Genomic DNA, 18,527 nt, shown 5'->3' on the forward strand with positions numbered 1-18,527 from the left:
CGAAATCGATCTGGTGGACATTATTAATTTTATTATTAATGTTATTAATTTTTTTTGTTGCTTTAGTTAGTTAGCGCAGACTGTGCTGAAAACTGTTCCACCCCTATTTTCGTTAGTAAATAGTTTTCGTGATAGTATATTGATTGCTAATAAATACATTATCACTCGAAAAGTAGAAATTAATTTTCACAGTGTAAAAAATATTACATATAAAATTGGTTTTTAACAAATTATTTTATTTTAAGCGATAAAAACCAGAATGTGTGACAAAACATCTTCATCACCATCAAAATTATTTATTATGCCTTACTAAAAGCTCATTTAACTCTATTTATGTAAAATAATAAAATAAATATGGATAATAAATTGATTTTAAAATCGTTATCTTAAATTATTATGGTAATTTAAATCGATGTTTAGGGGTTTAAATGGCATCCCTATCATACATCATTTTATAATATATTTTGAATTTTAATTGACATTTTGACATAACGGTTTCAGTCAACAAGTTGTTTAAAAATACAAATAATTTAGTCTGTTAAATTGTACCTCGTAATAATATTGTAAATATAATTTAATCAAATGAAATATTATTGCATATTCTAAGTTGAATAAACATGAATGGTCATGTAATAAACGATCCACTTGCCGGTAAATTGATTTATTATAATTAAAGTATTTTATTATTGTGCTTATAAACAGTTTGTAATAAAATTCTTACATATTGTTTTAGTGATATATAATGAAGGCCAGTGGCGAATAAATAGAGTATCTCCGATGCACAATTTACAATATAGTGAAGTTAAACTAAAACAGTATGCCTCTAAAATTCGCCAAGCTTTTGTTAGCGCAATTGCTACTAATTCAACTTTAAAATATAGCGTAATTATTGAAAATTTATCTTTACTAAAATACTCGGAAGAAGATTCAAATGGCTTAATGGTAAGACATCAGGAGGACCATGTCAATTAATTAAATTCCTTAATTAAATAAGTAATATCATATCAATGCCTTATTTGAAGTTACCAAGTAAACTTACTCTAAATAACTAGCAAATCTGTAACTTCGAAAACATTTTTTGTGATCTTTATTATTAATAACCATGGTATGTAGTTTTATTTTTTATATATTTCCAGATAACAGTTACTTCAAGTTCGCAAGACAACAGCAGTGCTAAAAATAAAATAATATATGTTGCAATTCTTCTTTCATGGGGTGTCAGTATATCTATTGACAATGCTACCCATCTCCCTTACATGCTCGAGCGGGGAGAACAGAAAGTGGGCCTAGCTGTTAAAAACACATTGCAAACAATTTTTGACTGCAATATAAAACAGTACAATTTTACACAGGTGATAAAATGAATTTTACAACTTCAATTGCATGGAATTTGGTTTTTATATGTCAGTTACAAGTTTTATTGTAAAAGTTGTGTTTCTTTCGAGTTAAGTATCTCCATACCAAAATATCTGTATACATAATTATATATTTATTGTAAAAATTAAATACTGGTATGAGCAAAATACTGGTATGAGCAAAATACTGGTATGAGCAAAATACTGGTATGAGCAAAATACTGGTATGAGCAAAATAATGTTTTATTATTTTGCTCATATAGTTCATTTATCTAGATATGACATACTGCAGCATCATTTGTGCTTATTTCTTTATTAACATCTATGATCATTTTCTTTTGACCATTTAACTTTTTTTAGATTTAGATCAGAAAATAAAAGTTTTAAGTTTTTTTTTTCTTCAGGTTGTATAAAATATTTTGTTGTTTTACAGCATCAACTTTTACAATTTGGGTTCAATTTTGTTGAAAATGACACCTCTCGGAGTACAGATCCATTTATACTGAGTTATAAGACACCTCAAGTTAATTTTAAAGACAAACTCACATTATCATTTGAGGTTGGTGATGTGCATACTATCTGGAATAGGTAATAATTATTTTACTGACGAACACATACTTTTACTGGTGGTAAGGCTTTGTACAAGCTCATCTGGGTAGGTACTACCCACTATGTCAGATATTCTATCGCTAAACAGCAGCTCGTTATTATTCTGTTGTGGTTTGAAGGGTAAGCGAGCCAGTGTAATTACAGACACAAGGGAAATAACATCATAATATTGCCAATGCGCCACCAACCTTGGGAGGTTGGTAGCGCATTGGCGATGTAAGCAATATTTAACATATTTTACAATGCATAGTCATTGGTGACCACTTACCATCAGGTGACCCATTTGCACGTTGGTCTACCTATTCTATAAAAAAAAATCCTTTTTAATAAATATATCAAGTTCAAGTGCCTATGTTATTTTTTAAATCTATTAATCCCATCTTTAATATACTTTTTTGAATAATACATATTTTGAAGATTGATTTTGTTTTTTCAGCATAAAGGATGAAGTCAACAGGGAATCGGAATCAGTGACCTTGGCTTACCAAATTCTGCAAAATCAAATATATCACATGATGACTCTTGACATAACTGTTTTTGATCTGTGTGAAGTTTTATTATCAAAAGCAGAAGTGAAGAGTAATGGTGTTGTGAAAATGAAGACTCCCGAAATTGTTAATTCAGTATTTACAGTTTTGAATAACATTACTTCCAATTTATATATCACTTTTCATTAAATATTCATGTTGTTATAATTTTTAGTTTATTATGAATAAAGATTTGTACCTGAACATTGTATTTTTCAACATAACTGTGGTTCAAGTAACAGCATACACCATAAGATGAACCATTTGCATTTGATCTTCATCTTGGAAAAGACTTCATACTAGTATTGTTCTTGAAAGTGGAAAATGTCTAGTAGGTATCACAAACTTATATTATAGAGGCTCTTATCGGTCGTGTTAGATTACCCGTCCCATCGGATAATGAGAGCTAGAGAATAGAGTGCACCTGTGTTTGCGCACACACTTGTGCACTATAATATCTCCTGCGATTGGCCGCCGTGGCCGAAATCGGTCTAAGACATTTTTATTATTGTTATAGAGGCTCGGATCTACCAGATACCATGGTAGGAAGCTTATGAGCATTTCTGTATATGATTGCTCATGTTTCAAATCGATAACGATTACTCGCGATCAATCGCTTCGTTTTGGAGACATAAAATTGTTTGCCAGTCTCATATCATGTTTGTCTCAAGTGTGTTTTGTTAATCTACTCCAAAAATAAAATGTAATATAATTTGTTGCAAATAGACTAGAAAACTTCTTAATAGTACTTATGTAATATATAATGCCTTTATAATTAAATATTTTCTTGAACTGGTTCTTTTTAGGCTTTTCTTTTCTGAACAACTTTTCCTTTGACAGACAGTTAGCAAGTGTAATGCTTCATAATTTAAAAAAATTAATACAATAAACAAACGGAAATTTTGTTCTTTTCATTGAAATAGAGGATGACAAGTAATTAAATATATCAGGATAAAAAAAATTATACGAATTTTTAAACATTTACTTCATGAATTATGCTTTACAAATGTGTCTGCATATTGTAATCTTATAAAATATTACTACATCATTACAATGTGCTAAACTTAAATAACCTAGTTTATGTCTTCAATTATCTCGCGAGCAGTCCTTGTAGGTCACAAATTCGTCTTCCGGGAATTTTTAAAATTGAGATGAAACATCTCTGGGTATACTCCCGATCTTATTTCTTGTGCAAATTATTCACTAGGCCTTCCCCTCTCCTTATATAAATATATCAAGACAGTCAATAAATATGTTATTATCTATGAAATTCTCTGGCAGACAAGCTGTTATAAGCTTTAAAAAAAGTACATGCTAATAAATTATAACAAAATAAAATAAACACTTTTTATTAACAAAGATAAAAATATTTAATAATTTGGTATTTGATGTAAAAATGTCGATAATTTATTTTGACAAGTATTAAATTCAATTGATATAAAATAAAACATTTTAGGGGCAGCTATGGTAAAGTGTCTATAGTACTTAATAACTTTTTTAATTAATAGTTTGATGATTTTTGCTTTGGATTGTTTATTATTTATTGTTCTTCATGTTCTAATTAATCTTGCTTGTACTTTTAAAATTATATAAAAGCATTGTCTTATATTCTAGCCCAAATAAGTGGAATAAATGCCCGTTAATTATTGTAGATATAAAATAGTGCAAACATTAATAAGTATACAAGTTTAGAAATTATATATATTACCGTGAATGAATAATGAACAATATATTATTAACATACATAAAATACACATCAAAATGATTCCACACCTGGTCCAATCTTACATTTATTCATTAATGTCTGGTTATATGCATAATGAATTTAAATTAAGACTAATTTTCATAATAATAGCTAGACATGGAAATTCACTGCTACTAAAGAGTAAATGAATGTAGAAAGTAGTGACAAAAGACTGCAATAGTTTTATAATCATTAAAGGTTCAATGCTTTAAAAAATTTAAGTTACCATACAATTAGGAGTCATGTACATAAAATTTAATTAGTTTTTCGGCTGGTATTTTATAGTATACCACAAATTACAATTAGATTACTTTACTTTTTTAAATGTTTACAGTATCTTAGGTTTACTGAGCCTACTAACTATTATATCAAGTTGAGATGCAACATATTCTGTAGCATTAAAATTAAAACTAAATTTTCTTGCATGCAGTAAGTTTCGTACCATAGTTTGTTGCACACAGCTGCACCCCTCTAGAATAAAATTTATATTTTATTTATTTATTTACAAATATTAACCATTATTATACCCCATAATTACAGTTAATATTCATAAAATTTATATAGACTTAAAACACAAAGGGAGATCAACGATTCTAAACTAAGAAGGTGACGTATTTCAGATTTCCGAAAGAAAATACTGACACAATTGACCATGGTTTACAAACAGAAGACTAAGAAGATAATATAAATAATAATTCTTGAATAGAATATATGAAATAACATTTATCCCAAAATTTTCAAAAATAAATAAAATTTAATGAAAAATTGTTTCGTTGAAACTTATCCAAAAACTATTCCTACGACTCATTTTACTGTATATTGATTACTAATTTGCCACAGCTTACCTGACTAAATGTGATCGACTATAACAGTTGTTTGCAATTGTTAAAGTTGAATTAAAAAAAATATTCACCCCAGTCCAGACATAATCGGTCGGTAGTCCGCAATCGCTCAGCGTGTGCAGCTCATCACCTAACAGCACCCACCCGGCGGCGCGCCGCCCGCACCCGCGCCTCCCGCTCCTCCCGCGCCCGCATTTGAGTGCTGCGGACCAATCTTGATGCCGTTCGCCTGTGAGGAACCAATGACAATTAAGGCATGCATGATTTTGAATATATGTAACAACAATGATTCAGACACTTGGTTTTTATTAATATATATATTTTGCTTGCAAACAGAGTAATTGACATTCCCATACATTATAATAACCTAAAAATCTAGAGATTTTCGTATATGCTATTTTATATCAACAAAATCATGTTTGTTCACATATTAATTATAATTGTTATTACAATTTCATCTGTCTATGAAATATTGTTTGTTTCAAACCTCATTGTTGATATCAAAGACTCCTTCTTGAATCTTCTCATAGATTTCTTTAGCAGTGTTGATGAAGGCTTCCTCAACATTTGCAGCAGTTTTCGCCGAAGTCTCCATAAAGACCAAACCGTGTTCACGAGCGAACGCTTCACCTTCTTCTTTCTTCACTTCACGTCGAGACTCCAAATCACTTATAAGTCATTTAATGCCATTACAATATATACTTTTGAGGTTTAATATAATGTCAAGCATGTTTGTTTGTAGAGATCAAGTTTGTTGTTATTAGCTATAATCATTAGTCAAATAAATATTAATTTTAATATCAGTCTCTTGTACATTTTTTTTATTTAACTAGATGATAAAGTAGAATCCCTAAAGTATTTATTTTTAACATTCCTTTTAGAAGCAATTGCAGAATGGTTTTTTTTAAACCATTTATAATTTTTTTTTTGTTTAAGGAAAATATGAGTAAGAATTTGTGTGTATAAGTTTGCACATGGCTTTTTTCAGCTCAATTTTAATGACACCCAGGGATATAAATTTCAAATATTCCAACAGATTTATGTAATGAGCACCAGATTATGTTTTTATTTTGGGTCAGATATCAAATAAAAAGTTGACCAAATGTAAATATTTTAACCAACTTGACATAATTTTATTTTTCTAATTTGCTTAGCACTTACCTCTTGTTACCAATTAGCATGATCACCATATTTGAATTGGAATGCTGGCGAGCATCTTCAAGCCAAGTTGTTAGATGGTTAAATGTGTCTCGTCTAGTAATATCATATACTAGCAAGGCTCCAGCAGCACCTCTGTAGTAAGATCGAGTGATTGACCTGTAAAATTAAAACTATATTTTAACATAATTTAGAAAAATGCTTTTCTGCAATAATCATGTATGTTTTAAATTACAATTATTGTTTGTCTTTATAGATTGTTCTAAAGAAGTATTTATTTATTAATAAAATAACTGTAATATAGAAATATAGCTTTAAAAGAAAAAGTAGTTTCTGCTGTTATCAAGAGACTTCGTGATTTTCTATATATGTGGGTTTGTTTGTGTGTGCATGATCAATATTAATTGATTATGTATCCTTCTAATGAGTTTGAATCCAAGTTATTATTCCTTTGATTTAGGAAAAACATAATGTTCATTACCTGAAGGCCTCTTGTCCAGCAGTGTCCCATATCTGTAGTTTGATCTGCTTCCCATCTATAGTAATCATGCGGGCACCAAATTCAACACCAATAGTGAGATCATGTACAGGCTGGAATCTCTTGTCTGTAAACTGTAACAGCAAGCAGGACTTGCCCACACCTATGAAATTTATTAAATGTTATTTATTAGAAAAAAACTTTGTTCAATATTAAAAAAAATCGCTTATCAATCATTTTGTAAACAAAAACAGGTTCATTTATATTTACTCAATAATAATTATCTATTATTTATAAGAAATAATTAATATCTATATTTATTTACAATATTGTAATTACATATTTTATATTTATATTAAGACACTAAATGTTATTGATTTGCTAATAGTAGTCAAACAACAAAAAAGAAACAATGAAAACCTTGACACAGGAACTACTCTTGAAATTTAAGTTCCTTTGTTAAATAAAGTAAATTGTACATTATGAAGATATTATTTAGGGAAAAATTGATGGAATTATTGATTTTGAATTAGAAATATAAAACTATTCAGTCATATACGTAGTAGCGTAGGCGGAAGACAAAATCCATTTTGTTACCTATTGTCGTTCAACACGATTATTTTATTAGCATTCTACATATTTAACTGTTTGATTAATACCTTTAATGGATTACAAGCGATTATCAGTGAAAACTAACAAAAACACTCCCTACATAAAGACATTTACAGGAGAAAAAATATTAGGAAATAAAATCAATACCTGTGTCACCAATGATGATGTATTTAAATAAGTAGGCGTATGCCATTGTAACAAGTAATATTTGGAATAAAGGTTAATATTTTAATTGTGTTTAACACTAAAGAGCTTTCTAAGATATTTTCCAAGAAATAAGACGCAATTTTTAGGATCCTACAGCTGGTAAAAGAGTTTCAGTGTGTCATTGTGAATATTCGTACCAAGTGACAACTTGTCATAGACAAAGGAATTAAATATTTATAACTTGTATTATTTTTATATAATTAAACATCTTATATAATTATTATTGTTTTTTTTTTGTATTTATAATGTTTTAAGTAAAAACGATTCCAATAAACTAAAACTTTTTTAAAAAGATATTTTATTTCCGAATCTGCAGCTTATAGCTATCGAAAATTAGGACTTATATTAATCAAAGTAAAATCAAGACAAGATCAACATTAATCAAAATTAAAAATGAGCCATAATCGCTCGTGGCATATAATTTCCATTGAATGGCAATGCCGATTTTAATTTTTCCTCCCATAATAAATATATTATGTTAATTATAATCATTTTTTGTAATCTACCGCGAACTTGAGTTTTGAAATCATAGACTTAAGACTATTACATCTGTCAATCGGTCTGTTAGAATTGGTTTGTTATTAATCGAATATTTTCTTATTCTAGTTGACAACAACTTTTGTCTTTATTTTGTTAATTTCTGGAAATTATACATATTGCTTAAAGTAATAGAATGAACATTTCGTTTTATGTCACATTCTAAATTTAAATTAGTTACTAAAAAATACTATTAACCTTAAATCAGACAATGCCGACGTCCGTTGATAAATTATATCAGTAACAATGGATCCTCTCGAAGGATCGGCGCCGATGAGAAATCCAGGAAAACAAGATCTCGAAAGCGAAATAGTTAAGAGTTGTAAGGGCACATCAAAACAACGAGGGCAAGGTGACTGCGAAGAAAATGTGTTTACATCAATGTCACATGAAACAGATTTAAATTTTTGCCCTTTGAATGGCCCAAGACCAAGAAATATAAATTCCTCGACGAACAATGAGTTTGGACAGCCGTCAAATCCATTACCAGAAGGTAATTCGGAGCAGCACAGTAATAACAGTCCTCAAATGTCAAATAACACTAAAAACACCGCGAATAGTCCACCCGACCTTGTAAGTAATAATAAATCTGATATAACCCCTTGTGATAATGGCTTAGAATCAAGTCAAGATAAACAAACATGTATGAAACATAAGGTTTGCTTGGAAAATGTAGGCCCATTGCACAGTTTCAATTTAAATGCACCATCAACTAGTGGAGCCTCTTCCAGCAAAGTCTACGAAAATCTACCTGAGAGTAGTACTTTTAGAGAAAGTAGGAAAAGACCATCAAGCTTAAAGTTAAATAGGTCTCATTTTAATGCTGAAGACAGTTCCAGTGATACTGGCAATGATGATTATTCTTTAGGCTCAGAAGATGGTTGTATTTATACATACAGGGGTGGTGAACACTTGGCAGATTTGCCAAGTTCATTCTTTAGTTTGGATATGGGATTGCCTCTTGACAAACATCTCCCCATGCCTCCCCATTACCCTGTTGCTCAACAAGTGGGACCTATTGCTAGAGAGCAGAGTTCACGTGTATCAAGTCCAGACATGGATTTTCTAGAAATGGATTTTGATCCTGGACCCTCATGCGAAGTAGATACTGGAGATGAGTCTACGCCTGATACAGATCTGGATAGCTCAAACATGCCTGAAGAAATTGAGCCTGTTATAAGAGGAACATCTCCTGAATATTTGCCAGGGCCTGTTCAGCCTCAGCAGATTGTAGTTGCGTCTACTTCCGCTCAAGTGGTAGAACCACATTACTGTAATGTGCCATCAACAAGCCGAGGTATAGAAGTAGAGCAGAATGTGCCTGACAATGCTAGGGCTGCTCATGAATTTGGGCCTTATATAACTCACATTAATGTGAGGGGAGAACAGTTCTTAGTACACAGGACCACTTCACAATGGTCAACTACCTATCAGACTATTCATGTGCATGCGTCTAGTGGAGATTTGATAGCACCAAGAGAAATATTGCACTGTAAGTTTTATATAAAGTGATAAGTATAGTAAAAACCTGTAAAAGTCCCACTGCTGGGCAAAAGCATTCTCCAGAAGAGATAGTTTGGAGCTTATTTCACCATGCTGCTTCGAAGTGGGTTGGTGGATATACATGTGTTTGATTTTTTTTTTGTCGACACATGCAGGTATGAGATGAATTATAAACATTAGTTTGTGTTTATAATGCACATAAAAACTCAGTAGTGCTTGCAGATCTCGTGTCTTCCTTCTCTTCAGTTTTATATAAAATCAATTAATATGTGTATGATAGTGAATGTAATGTTTAATATAATATTTACATTGCACTTCATTATAATTTAATAACTTGTATAAAAATCATATTAAATACTTTTTATAAGCAAAGTGTACAATTTTAGATGAAGAAGAGCATGCAGAAGAGCCATTTGCATATCAAATTAACCAGGGTGAGAGGCCTATCTTTGACTCATCAAATATGTCTTCAACATATTATCATGTTACTATGGCTAAAAAACTTTTGACCGAAAGATTACCATCTGAAATGAACAACCATGATGCTCCATCGGTAAGTTATTCTCAAATAAGATTTATTTATTAACAAATAAAATTGGAATATAATTATAATTAAGTCTTTGTTTCTAGGTAAAAAATGAAAAACCGGAAACTGAGTTTGCTGTTTGCAGTGTGGAACCACCTCGGTGCATGGTGTGGTCGGAACGTGAGGCATGTGAAAGACAAGTGACACAGATCGGCACTTCTGCTTGTGGGGCAACAGCTGTTGTCAATGTCTTTGTAAGTATTATATTAAAAAAAATATTGTATAGATAACATTGTTAGTCAACGTAGTATTAAGAAAATGTAAAGCGTTGAATAAATAAAAATTTGTATTTAAAGCCTAAATAAACAAGTAATATGCAATTAGATTCTAATTCCTTTGGGCTAATGCGATACATACCTGGATTATATACACAAAGGAGTTTGACCACTTTGTATGGGTAGTAAAATTTATAGGAGAACTATTGATAATAGTCTTGATTTCTTGCTGTCCCATCGGATTATGAGAGTTAGGGAATAGAGAGTGCATCTGTGTTTGCGCACACACTTGTGTATAAGATGTCCTGCATAGTTGGCTAATTTCTCTTGAGATTGCTCGTTGTGGCCGAAATCAGTCTGGAGGATCTTATAGTCTTGATTTGAATAAATGTCATAAAGACAAATATTGCTAGTCTATTTTATTATTATAAATTATTTTGTATAAATGCCTAAAATATACAAATTTTTATTTGTAGATTGCACTCGGTGTACCTGTAAATATAGAAAGAATCAATTCATGTGTTGGAACAAGACAAAGAGCTAACAATGCGCCATTACCAAGGTATCTTGAAAATAAATTACAATTAAAAGAATACGTAATTCTGTATAGAGCTTTACTTAAACAGCTTAAACTAAAAATGAATATGTGGTTTTTGGGGGATGAGAAACTAATAAAATTCTTTTTTAAGTAAAAAATTGCCTAAACATTTGTTAGAAATTATATTATTAATTGGGTTTCAGATATTTATTAACAAGGGCAGTGGCCGGTTGCACTGCTGCAGATTTAATAACTGGTATCCAGAGGGCCTCAGATGGCCTTGTTACGGCAAGATTCTTCCCGACATACCCAGAAAGGGTAGTTTCTTTATCTCATTGGTTAGCTGATTGGATATCACTTGGTGAGTTTAAAGAGAAAACTAATGTGGTACAAACATTTTGTATTATATTTATGTTAATCTACTATAGAGATAAGAAATAAAATACTTTTTTTATTTTAGGTGCAGTACCAATCGTAACTCTTAACCTTCAAATGGGTTGCGAAGGAGAGATCCCAGATGCGTGGCACCATCAAATGGTGTTTGGTGTATCACCTCAGGGGGTATACTTGACCAACCCCGTAGAATGTGTTCGTGAGTCGGCGCTCTGGGTTCGGTTGACTTCCCCATCAGTGTTGCTAGTTCGGACAAGGGATGTGCTGGCAAGGTTTACGGCTAATACTGATCTAACGCCGTTAATGTTCGTTCCCGATCAACGGTTTCACACCTTCAATGTTCTCGGTAATTAATTTGCACTTTTAATAAATTGTATAAGAAAATATATCTTTAAAAATCTACAGCACTGTCGTAAAAAAAGAAAAATTGTCATTTTCACGTTACATTATATAAAGATGGCTATTCAATTATTGTGAGTTTTTTAAATGTATACATTACAAATTTGATAGCTTTTAATTTTGAATATAATTTGATTTACAAATTGCCATGTATTGCCATAACTTTTTCTGTTGGTTAACTCATTACTCTATGAAACTCATTTTACTTTCGAACGGCCAGGCAAACGCGACCAAAGTGCCATGGGTACACAGTGGAAATTCCCCGCATACGTACGAAGCGCTTTGAATCTACATTCATCATTCGCACTACGAAACTATGGAATGCTTTGCCTGAGTCCGTATTTCCTGATAGGTACAACGTTGGTGTCTTCAAATCCAGAGTAAACAGGTTTCTTGTAGGCAAGCGTGCTACATCTTAGACCGTGTCGATTTTTAACATCCGGCAAGTCAACGGTTAAACGCTGGCCTATTAATTGTAAAAAAATTAAAAAAATGAAAAGGCAAAAGTATCGCACCATGCAGCCAAGTCTTCAATATTTTTGTTATGAACAGGTCAAGTGGTGAACGTGATCCGCGAGTGGCGGGCAACGGGCTGGTCGGAGCACGGCACGCGCACGCGGCACGTGCGTGTGCCGGCCGCCTACCGCGCCGGCGTCACGGTGGCCGCGCTCACGGGCTCCGAGGCGCACCGCCGCCTCGTGCACGCCGCCTCGCTGCCCCTGCTGGCGCCCGACCCCGACCCCGACCCCCACGGTGAGTCTCGCTCCACCACACTACATATTTTAGATTAATCACTGGTTAATACATCGCGGTGTGGCCACTTAACAGCAGGTGGCCCATTTGCCTGTCCACCTACCTATAACATAAAAAAAATATGTAATGAATAAAAAATACTATTCGTTCTCAAAAAAAGAAAACCGAGTAAAATTACAAAAAAACTGTAAAATTAAAGAAAATATTAAATTTTATACTTTTTGATCACACTCCGTGCTCTACTATTGAAAGTACTACAAATCCGGAATAATTAACTGTGACAGGTGTAGTAGATAATGTTTTTCTGCTAATGATATCCGCAACCCATTTTAACAAGGCTAGGAGATTTAAATGTCATATTTCATTTTAAAATGGTCTGTAGAAGACGCATTTACGCGTTTCCCCCAAAAGAGGTGCGGGGTATGTGGGACACGTCGGCGCTGAAAGCGCCGGAATACCCACTAAAAAACTAGCGGTACCCATTTTCGAGGGGGCGTCAAGGGATCGTTTTCACATCCTACTGTGACGCTCCGATTGAAGACTTAGCCTGAAAATATATAAATAATAAAATTTTCTTATTAATAACACTAAAGTTCGTCATTAGCTAACAAGCAAAAAATAGGAAAAAAAAACAGTTGACAAACACAGGAGACAAAGGTACCGAAGCATTTTGTCCTTTTCTATTTATATATCGAAGTTTACCAGGTAAATGAAAATTTCATTTCTTCGAGAACGTAAAATATATTGTGAGGCGAATGAACGATTTAGATTTAACTTGCACAAAACAAAAGCTATGAGAATTATGCTTTTTTGAAATATTTAAAATATATAATATATTTATAATTCCGTAGGTGAGCCGTGAAGCAACAAATGTAAAAAGACATTCATATAACTTACATTAAGGATAACGAAGTCTCGACGTGACCACTACTCGAAAATTTATGGTGAATTAAATGTACCACCGAGTTCTGTAAAATATTGACCTTTCGGATCAGAAAAAAAGACCTTTTTCTATATTCTATATAAAATGTAAATTTAAGGTTTATCATAATTATATAAGACCTAACAAATAGAATATTGTTTACAGCTTAAAATAATGGAGATATTAATATACATATATTTGTATTGCTTTAATTGTTTGAATAAAATACGTTTTTATTTATTCAAATACTATCGAAATAAACACCAGCTTATTATATATTTGTATGTATGTAAATGAACTGATTTAATTAATCGCTCAAAATTTTGTTATTCAATGTTTACAGGATTCATTGTACTCATTTAAGGGCTATGACGAGCCGGTTGGCGTGGTTGGTAGATACTTGCCTTTCACGCCGAAGGTTGTGGGTTCGATTCCCACCCAGGACAGACATTTGTGTGCATGAACATGTCTGTTTGTTCTGAGCCTGGGTGTAATTATCTATATAAGTATGTATTTACAAAAGAAAAGTAGTATATGTAGTATATCAGTTGTCTGGTTTCCATAGCACAAGCTTTGTACAAGCTTAATTTCAGATCAGATGGCCGTGTGTGAAAAATGTCCTAGGATATTTAAAATTTTTTTATTTATTTCTATATATCAATTTATTAGGGAATGTAAAAATTAAAAAAAAAAATCCCATGTTCTAATTTGAATGAAACCAAAATAGGACAGGGTTTTCGTAACCCATGTTATATTGTATTGGCTAAATTTTATTAGCCACGAGATATATGTGTAAATATTTTTTTAAGGATATAATAATGTATGTTAGTCAATTGGTGCTTACTAGTCAAAATTATATTAGCACATACTATATGTAACCATTTCAACACAAAGTATATTGTACACTCGTACTAACATAAAAGTAAGTTTGTGAATTATCCTTCATAGTTTAGTCTCTGTAAGAATTTATTGTATCACATTTGGAATATGTTAAACTAATTAAATAATGAAAATTAATTTTCATTATAAAAGAGGGGATAATAAGACTTTGTATCAAGTGTGTCCAGTTGGGATTTGAAATTATATAATTATGTGGATGTTAAATTCAATAGTTAAATATATTCTAATTTGAATCTAGTTGATACTCATGTTTTTTTTCTTGTTTCATTGTTTTAAATACATTACAGATGTTGCCATAAGACATATTATTCTTAAATTTTTAATAAGCATCTTATCACACTCATCTGTCATATACTTTCCACATACCTCTCTGTTCAATACAATTTTACTTATGTTTGTTAATAAAAGTTTTAAGAATATTTTATGTATTTATATTAAATTTATCCCATAAAATATTATTGGACTGGTTTTAATTAAAGTTATTTAGATTTGAGATAATCCTATAAGTAATTATATGAAAGGAATCCAACTAATATTGAAGCTAATAAACAGTTGACATTTTTTTGTTTATATTTATTTGATTTTTTTTTGCTTATAAAGTTTTATGCAACGGTTTATGAAAAGGTTAACTTGAAGGTATTAAATAAACTCTTAATAATTTTATTATGACGAGCGTGGTAATATTTAGTTGAAGCAGTAATACTAGCTGGTCTTTTTTCTTTTTTTTTGCCCTATATCGCTGACGGAACTTGCAATTTAAATTAAATTTATTATACTCGTTCAAGTTAATTTTTTTACTAAAATGACTCCGAAATGTTAAATAATAAAATGATTTCCACTGAATATGCCTTAGCGACCAGTCATTTAGAATTGTTTCTAATGATGTAGGAATTGATAGTAAATTTAATATTCTAATGTATTATACTAAATTTAGTGAACTGAACTCAAGAAAATCTCTTTTAAATTTAGAATTAGTAATTTGTGAGGAATTGTAAATTAAAATATGTGATTAGTTGAGTGTGATATGACCCTGAAATTATATAGAAATGTTTGTATAAGTTTGCGATGTTGTTAATTGGTCGTCGCTTCTTACATTTAGTATGTAACGGTTGTAAACGGTTACTGTAACTTCACGTAACTTGATTGAAGCAATGTTATCTATAACATTATATTTTTGGAATATACTATCATAGAACATTTTAAGTTGTTTTATTTTTGAACTGTTAATTCGAATATAAAATAGTTTATATATTTTGTCTGCGGGTTTATTGACGATAATGTGAAATGATTCATTTTTATTTAAGATCCAAGTATACTTTGCTGCTCCGCATGTGACGATATTTCAATCGACACATTCTGATTCTCTCACGATGTTTCCTTCACGTTGTTCGCCGCGAGAAAAATTATAAATATAAATGATGAACATAAAAACTTACTTGCCAAGACTTGAACCCGCGATCGTCTACTGTCATCATCATCATTAAACTTTCGTCGTCCACTGCTGGACATAGGCCTCTCCAACGGCACGTCACTGAGCTCGATCCTCAGCTCTCAAATTCCATCTGCTGTCAACCACTTTGCAAATATAGTCACTCCATCTAGTCGGAGGGCGACCTACGCTACGTTTGCCAAGGCGTGGTCTCCACTCCAGAACACGTCTACTCCAACGGTTGTCGGTTCTGCGACATATGTGTCCAGCCCACTGCCACTTCAGCTTACTAATCCTTTGGGCTATGTCGATAACTTTGGTTCTCTGTCGGATCACCACATTTGGGATTCGATCCTTTAGAGAAACTCTGAGCATAGCCATCCGACCAAACCTTCGGCTCCGGCCACATTCGGCCAAAAAAACCATCACAGCCAAACATTCGGAATGGGAATGTGATGAGTTAAATGATTGTAACTAGTTGTTGGTAAAACACAAATTATAATGAATAGGTACTTTAGCTGACAGTCAGATAATACAGTCACCATAAACTTATTTCATTAAAAAACATTAACTGAATTTTTCATGGTTATTATAGGATTTATTATATATCCCTTCGGCTTCGGCGGAAATCCATCAGCATCGGTCGGACACTAAATTGATATATAATTTTAAGAATAATTTATATATTTTTAGAAATAATATATAACACTCGGTAAATCTATAAATCTTGGTAGCAACTATTTACCTGAATACTTTGGAATGAGTATATCAATATGATGATTTATAGGCATCCTGTAGAGAAAAAAAACTAGAAAAGTCATTATCGTAAGATAAGAACTCTTATTTTTGACGCATTTAAATTAAAAATGACAGCAAAAAGAAACAAATTCCCATATTTTCAACAATATATTTCCCACATAAAAAAAATTAAATAAAGTTTTCTTTAATACCAATCCCATTTCCGAATACAAAGTAATATAATTTACATTAAAATAATACAACATTTACTATTTTATTACATTCGATATCAAAATATATTTTTTTAAATGCTATATTTTTTTACTTTTTTTTTATTTACAAATTATAAAAATAATATTCATCGTTTATTTACTCCTATCTATTTTATGTATTAAAGTTTGGTTTATACGAATTCATTGTCATTGGAAATATAAAATATACACGGTTATAAATAATTGTCTTAATTTTGTGTATTTATAAAATGTAAACATAACATTATCTGTACAACCCCAAACACCCCGAGTGTTGTAAGAATACAAAAAAACTGCGTCCTCTATTAAAGTTAACATATTGTTTAATTAACAACTAGAAACAATAACTAAATAATCATGTTATTTTGATGATGATGATGAAAACTACGATAATGATGATGAAAAAATGACGATGCCTACGAGTTACTATGAAGGTTGATACATAATATGATGATTATGACTATGGCGATGATGATGATGTGAAAATGATGACGCTTGCGATGATGGTGATGATTTTATTTTATGACAAAATTGCATAACGTTATGCTTATATATTTTAATAATTTTTATTTAAAAATAACTTAAAGTATGTTTTATTTGTCTATCTATGTATTACATGGATAGGATCTGACAAACAGTACTTTTATCGGAGTAAATAAAATCTAAGTGATTAATTTAGTAAAACTTTTTACATCACTATTGATTTAATACACGTTTTCTAATCGATTCTAATAAGTTATGAGCAAACAATCAGTCTTTGAATCAGATTCTATATTCAAAAAAGTAACTTAGTTACAATTAATGATAAATACAACACTATTCTATATAAACTTATATTTAAGCCGGCCATAAAACTTAATACCTGATACCCAACACACATTTAAATCATTTTTTTTTTTCAAATTTTCGCGAAAGCACTTTTCGCAACGTTGTTAAAAATTGTTGCAATAATATTTAATATAAGTGTAAACTTGCAGTATTTTGTAATGATGCTACATAAAGACGTTTTTGTTATTTCCGTTCTCTTTGTTTTTTATTTATTTATTTTTATTTATATCTATCTTTGTGACATTTAATTATTTTTTTAATCTTTTTGTTATTGTCACTTATTAGTCGAGCACTTTAATACTTTTATAAAAATGTAATCGGCGCAAGAAAACTATGCATGCAGTGTTTGCTTTCAAATGGGTGTACATAAAATGTTCCTAGTTTTAGCATACAATTTATAAAGATATTATGTATGTCACATCCGTTAAGCAAACCTTTAATAAATAAATAAAATAAATAGAACAAATGTGAAATCAAAAAAATATCAGGTGTTATGCAACATTGCATATAACCATTATAACGTAAATTGGTAGAAAAGAATACTCCGGGGTTTATTGGTAGTACCCATTCCGAACCGTTGTTAGCTTTAAAAATAATGTTTTTAAGAGTCTACTTGAATAAAGATTATTTTGATTTTATAACACTCCATATAGCGTAGCACCGTGAGTCGACTATTAAGATAGATTAAAAGTGAGTTCTAACAGAATACACTGGTGAGTTGGATAAAATAGTTGCCATAAAAGAAAATACAAAATAGATTGTTTGGTTATCGAAGACGTTTAAGGGTGCCGTCTCTATGCCGGTGTCGTGCGATCGATGGTCCACTACGGGGCACCCGTTTGGTCTCACAGGCTATAGGGCGTCCGCCGCTGCAGGACTAAGATCCAAAGTTCGCAGCGGAGAGTGGCCATACGCATAGTGCGGGGATATCGCACGATATCCTACGAGGCGGCAACCATTCTGGCGCGCTTCCCACCCTTGGATATTCTGGCGGATATGGACG

General features: G+C 31.5%; 3 protein-coding genes across 4 annotated transcripts; 2 read left to right on the plus strand and 1 right to left on the minus strand.

Moving 5' to 3' along the window:
* Positions 1-496: 496 nt before the first annotated feature.
* On the plus strand, positions 497-2,695 carry LOC126775125 (uncharacterized). The gene is made up of 5 exons (XM_050496903.1): positions 497-651; positions 734-942; positions 1,137-1,352; positions 1,789-1,943; positions 2,401-2,695. The coding sequence occupies exons 1-5, from the start codon at positions 618-620 to the stop codon at positions 2,639-2,641; spliced, it is 855 nt and encodes a 284-aa protein (XP_050352860.1). The 5' UTR covers positions 497-617; the 3' UTR covers positions 2,642-2,695.
* Positions 2,696-3,459: 764 nt separating this feature from the next.
* Positions 3,460-7,685, minus strand: LOC126775134 (ras-related protein Rab-2A). The gene is made up of 6 exons (XM_050496915.1): positions 7,473-7,685; positions 6,717-6,876; positions 6,239-6,394; positions 5,565-5,745; positions 5,149-5,306; positions 3,460-4,706 (listed from the first exon to the last, which is right to left on the minus strand). Exons 1-5 carry the CDS (start codon positions 7,516-7,518, stop codon positions 5,208-5,210), a joined length of 642 nt encoding a protein of 213 aa, XP_050352872.1. The 5' UTR covers positions 7,519-7,685; the 3' UTR covers positions 3,460-4,706; positions 5,149-5,207.
* Positions 7,686-8,101: 416 nt separating this feature from the next.
* LOC126775078 (uncharacterized) lies at positions 8,102-15,477 on the plus strand. 2 transcript variants are annotated; one of them, XM_050496829.1, is made up of 8 exons: positions 8,102-9,561; positions 9,959-10,125; positions 10,203-10,352; positions 10,850-10,935; positions 11,115-11,272; positions 11,372-11,650; positions 12,256-12,456; positions 13,308-15,477. In XM_050496829.1, the coding sequence occupies exons 1-8, from the start codon at positions 8,316-8,318 to the stop codon at positions 13,316-13,318; spliced, it is 2,298 nt and encodes a 765-aa protein (XP_050352786.1). In that variant the 5' UTR covers positions 8,102-8,315; the 3' UTR covers positions 13,319-15,477. The 2 variants fall into 2 exon arrangements, with proteins under 2 accessions (XP_050352786.1, XP_050352785.1); XM_050496828.1 differs by lacking the exon at positions 13,308-15,477 and having other exon boundaries at positions 12,256-12,816.
* The last annotated feature ends 3,050 nt before the right edge of the window (positions 15,478-18,527 follow it).

The sequence above is a fragment of the Nymphalis io genome, chromosome 17, assembly GCF_905147045.1.
Source record: "Nymphalis io chromosome 17, ilAglIoxx1.1, whole genome shotgun sequence".
NCBI classification, from domain to species: domain Eukaryota; kingdom Metazoa; phylum Arthropoda; class Insecta; order Lepidoptera; family Nymphalidae; genus Nymphalis; species Nymphalis io.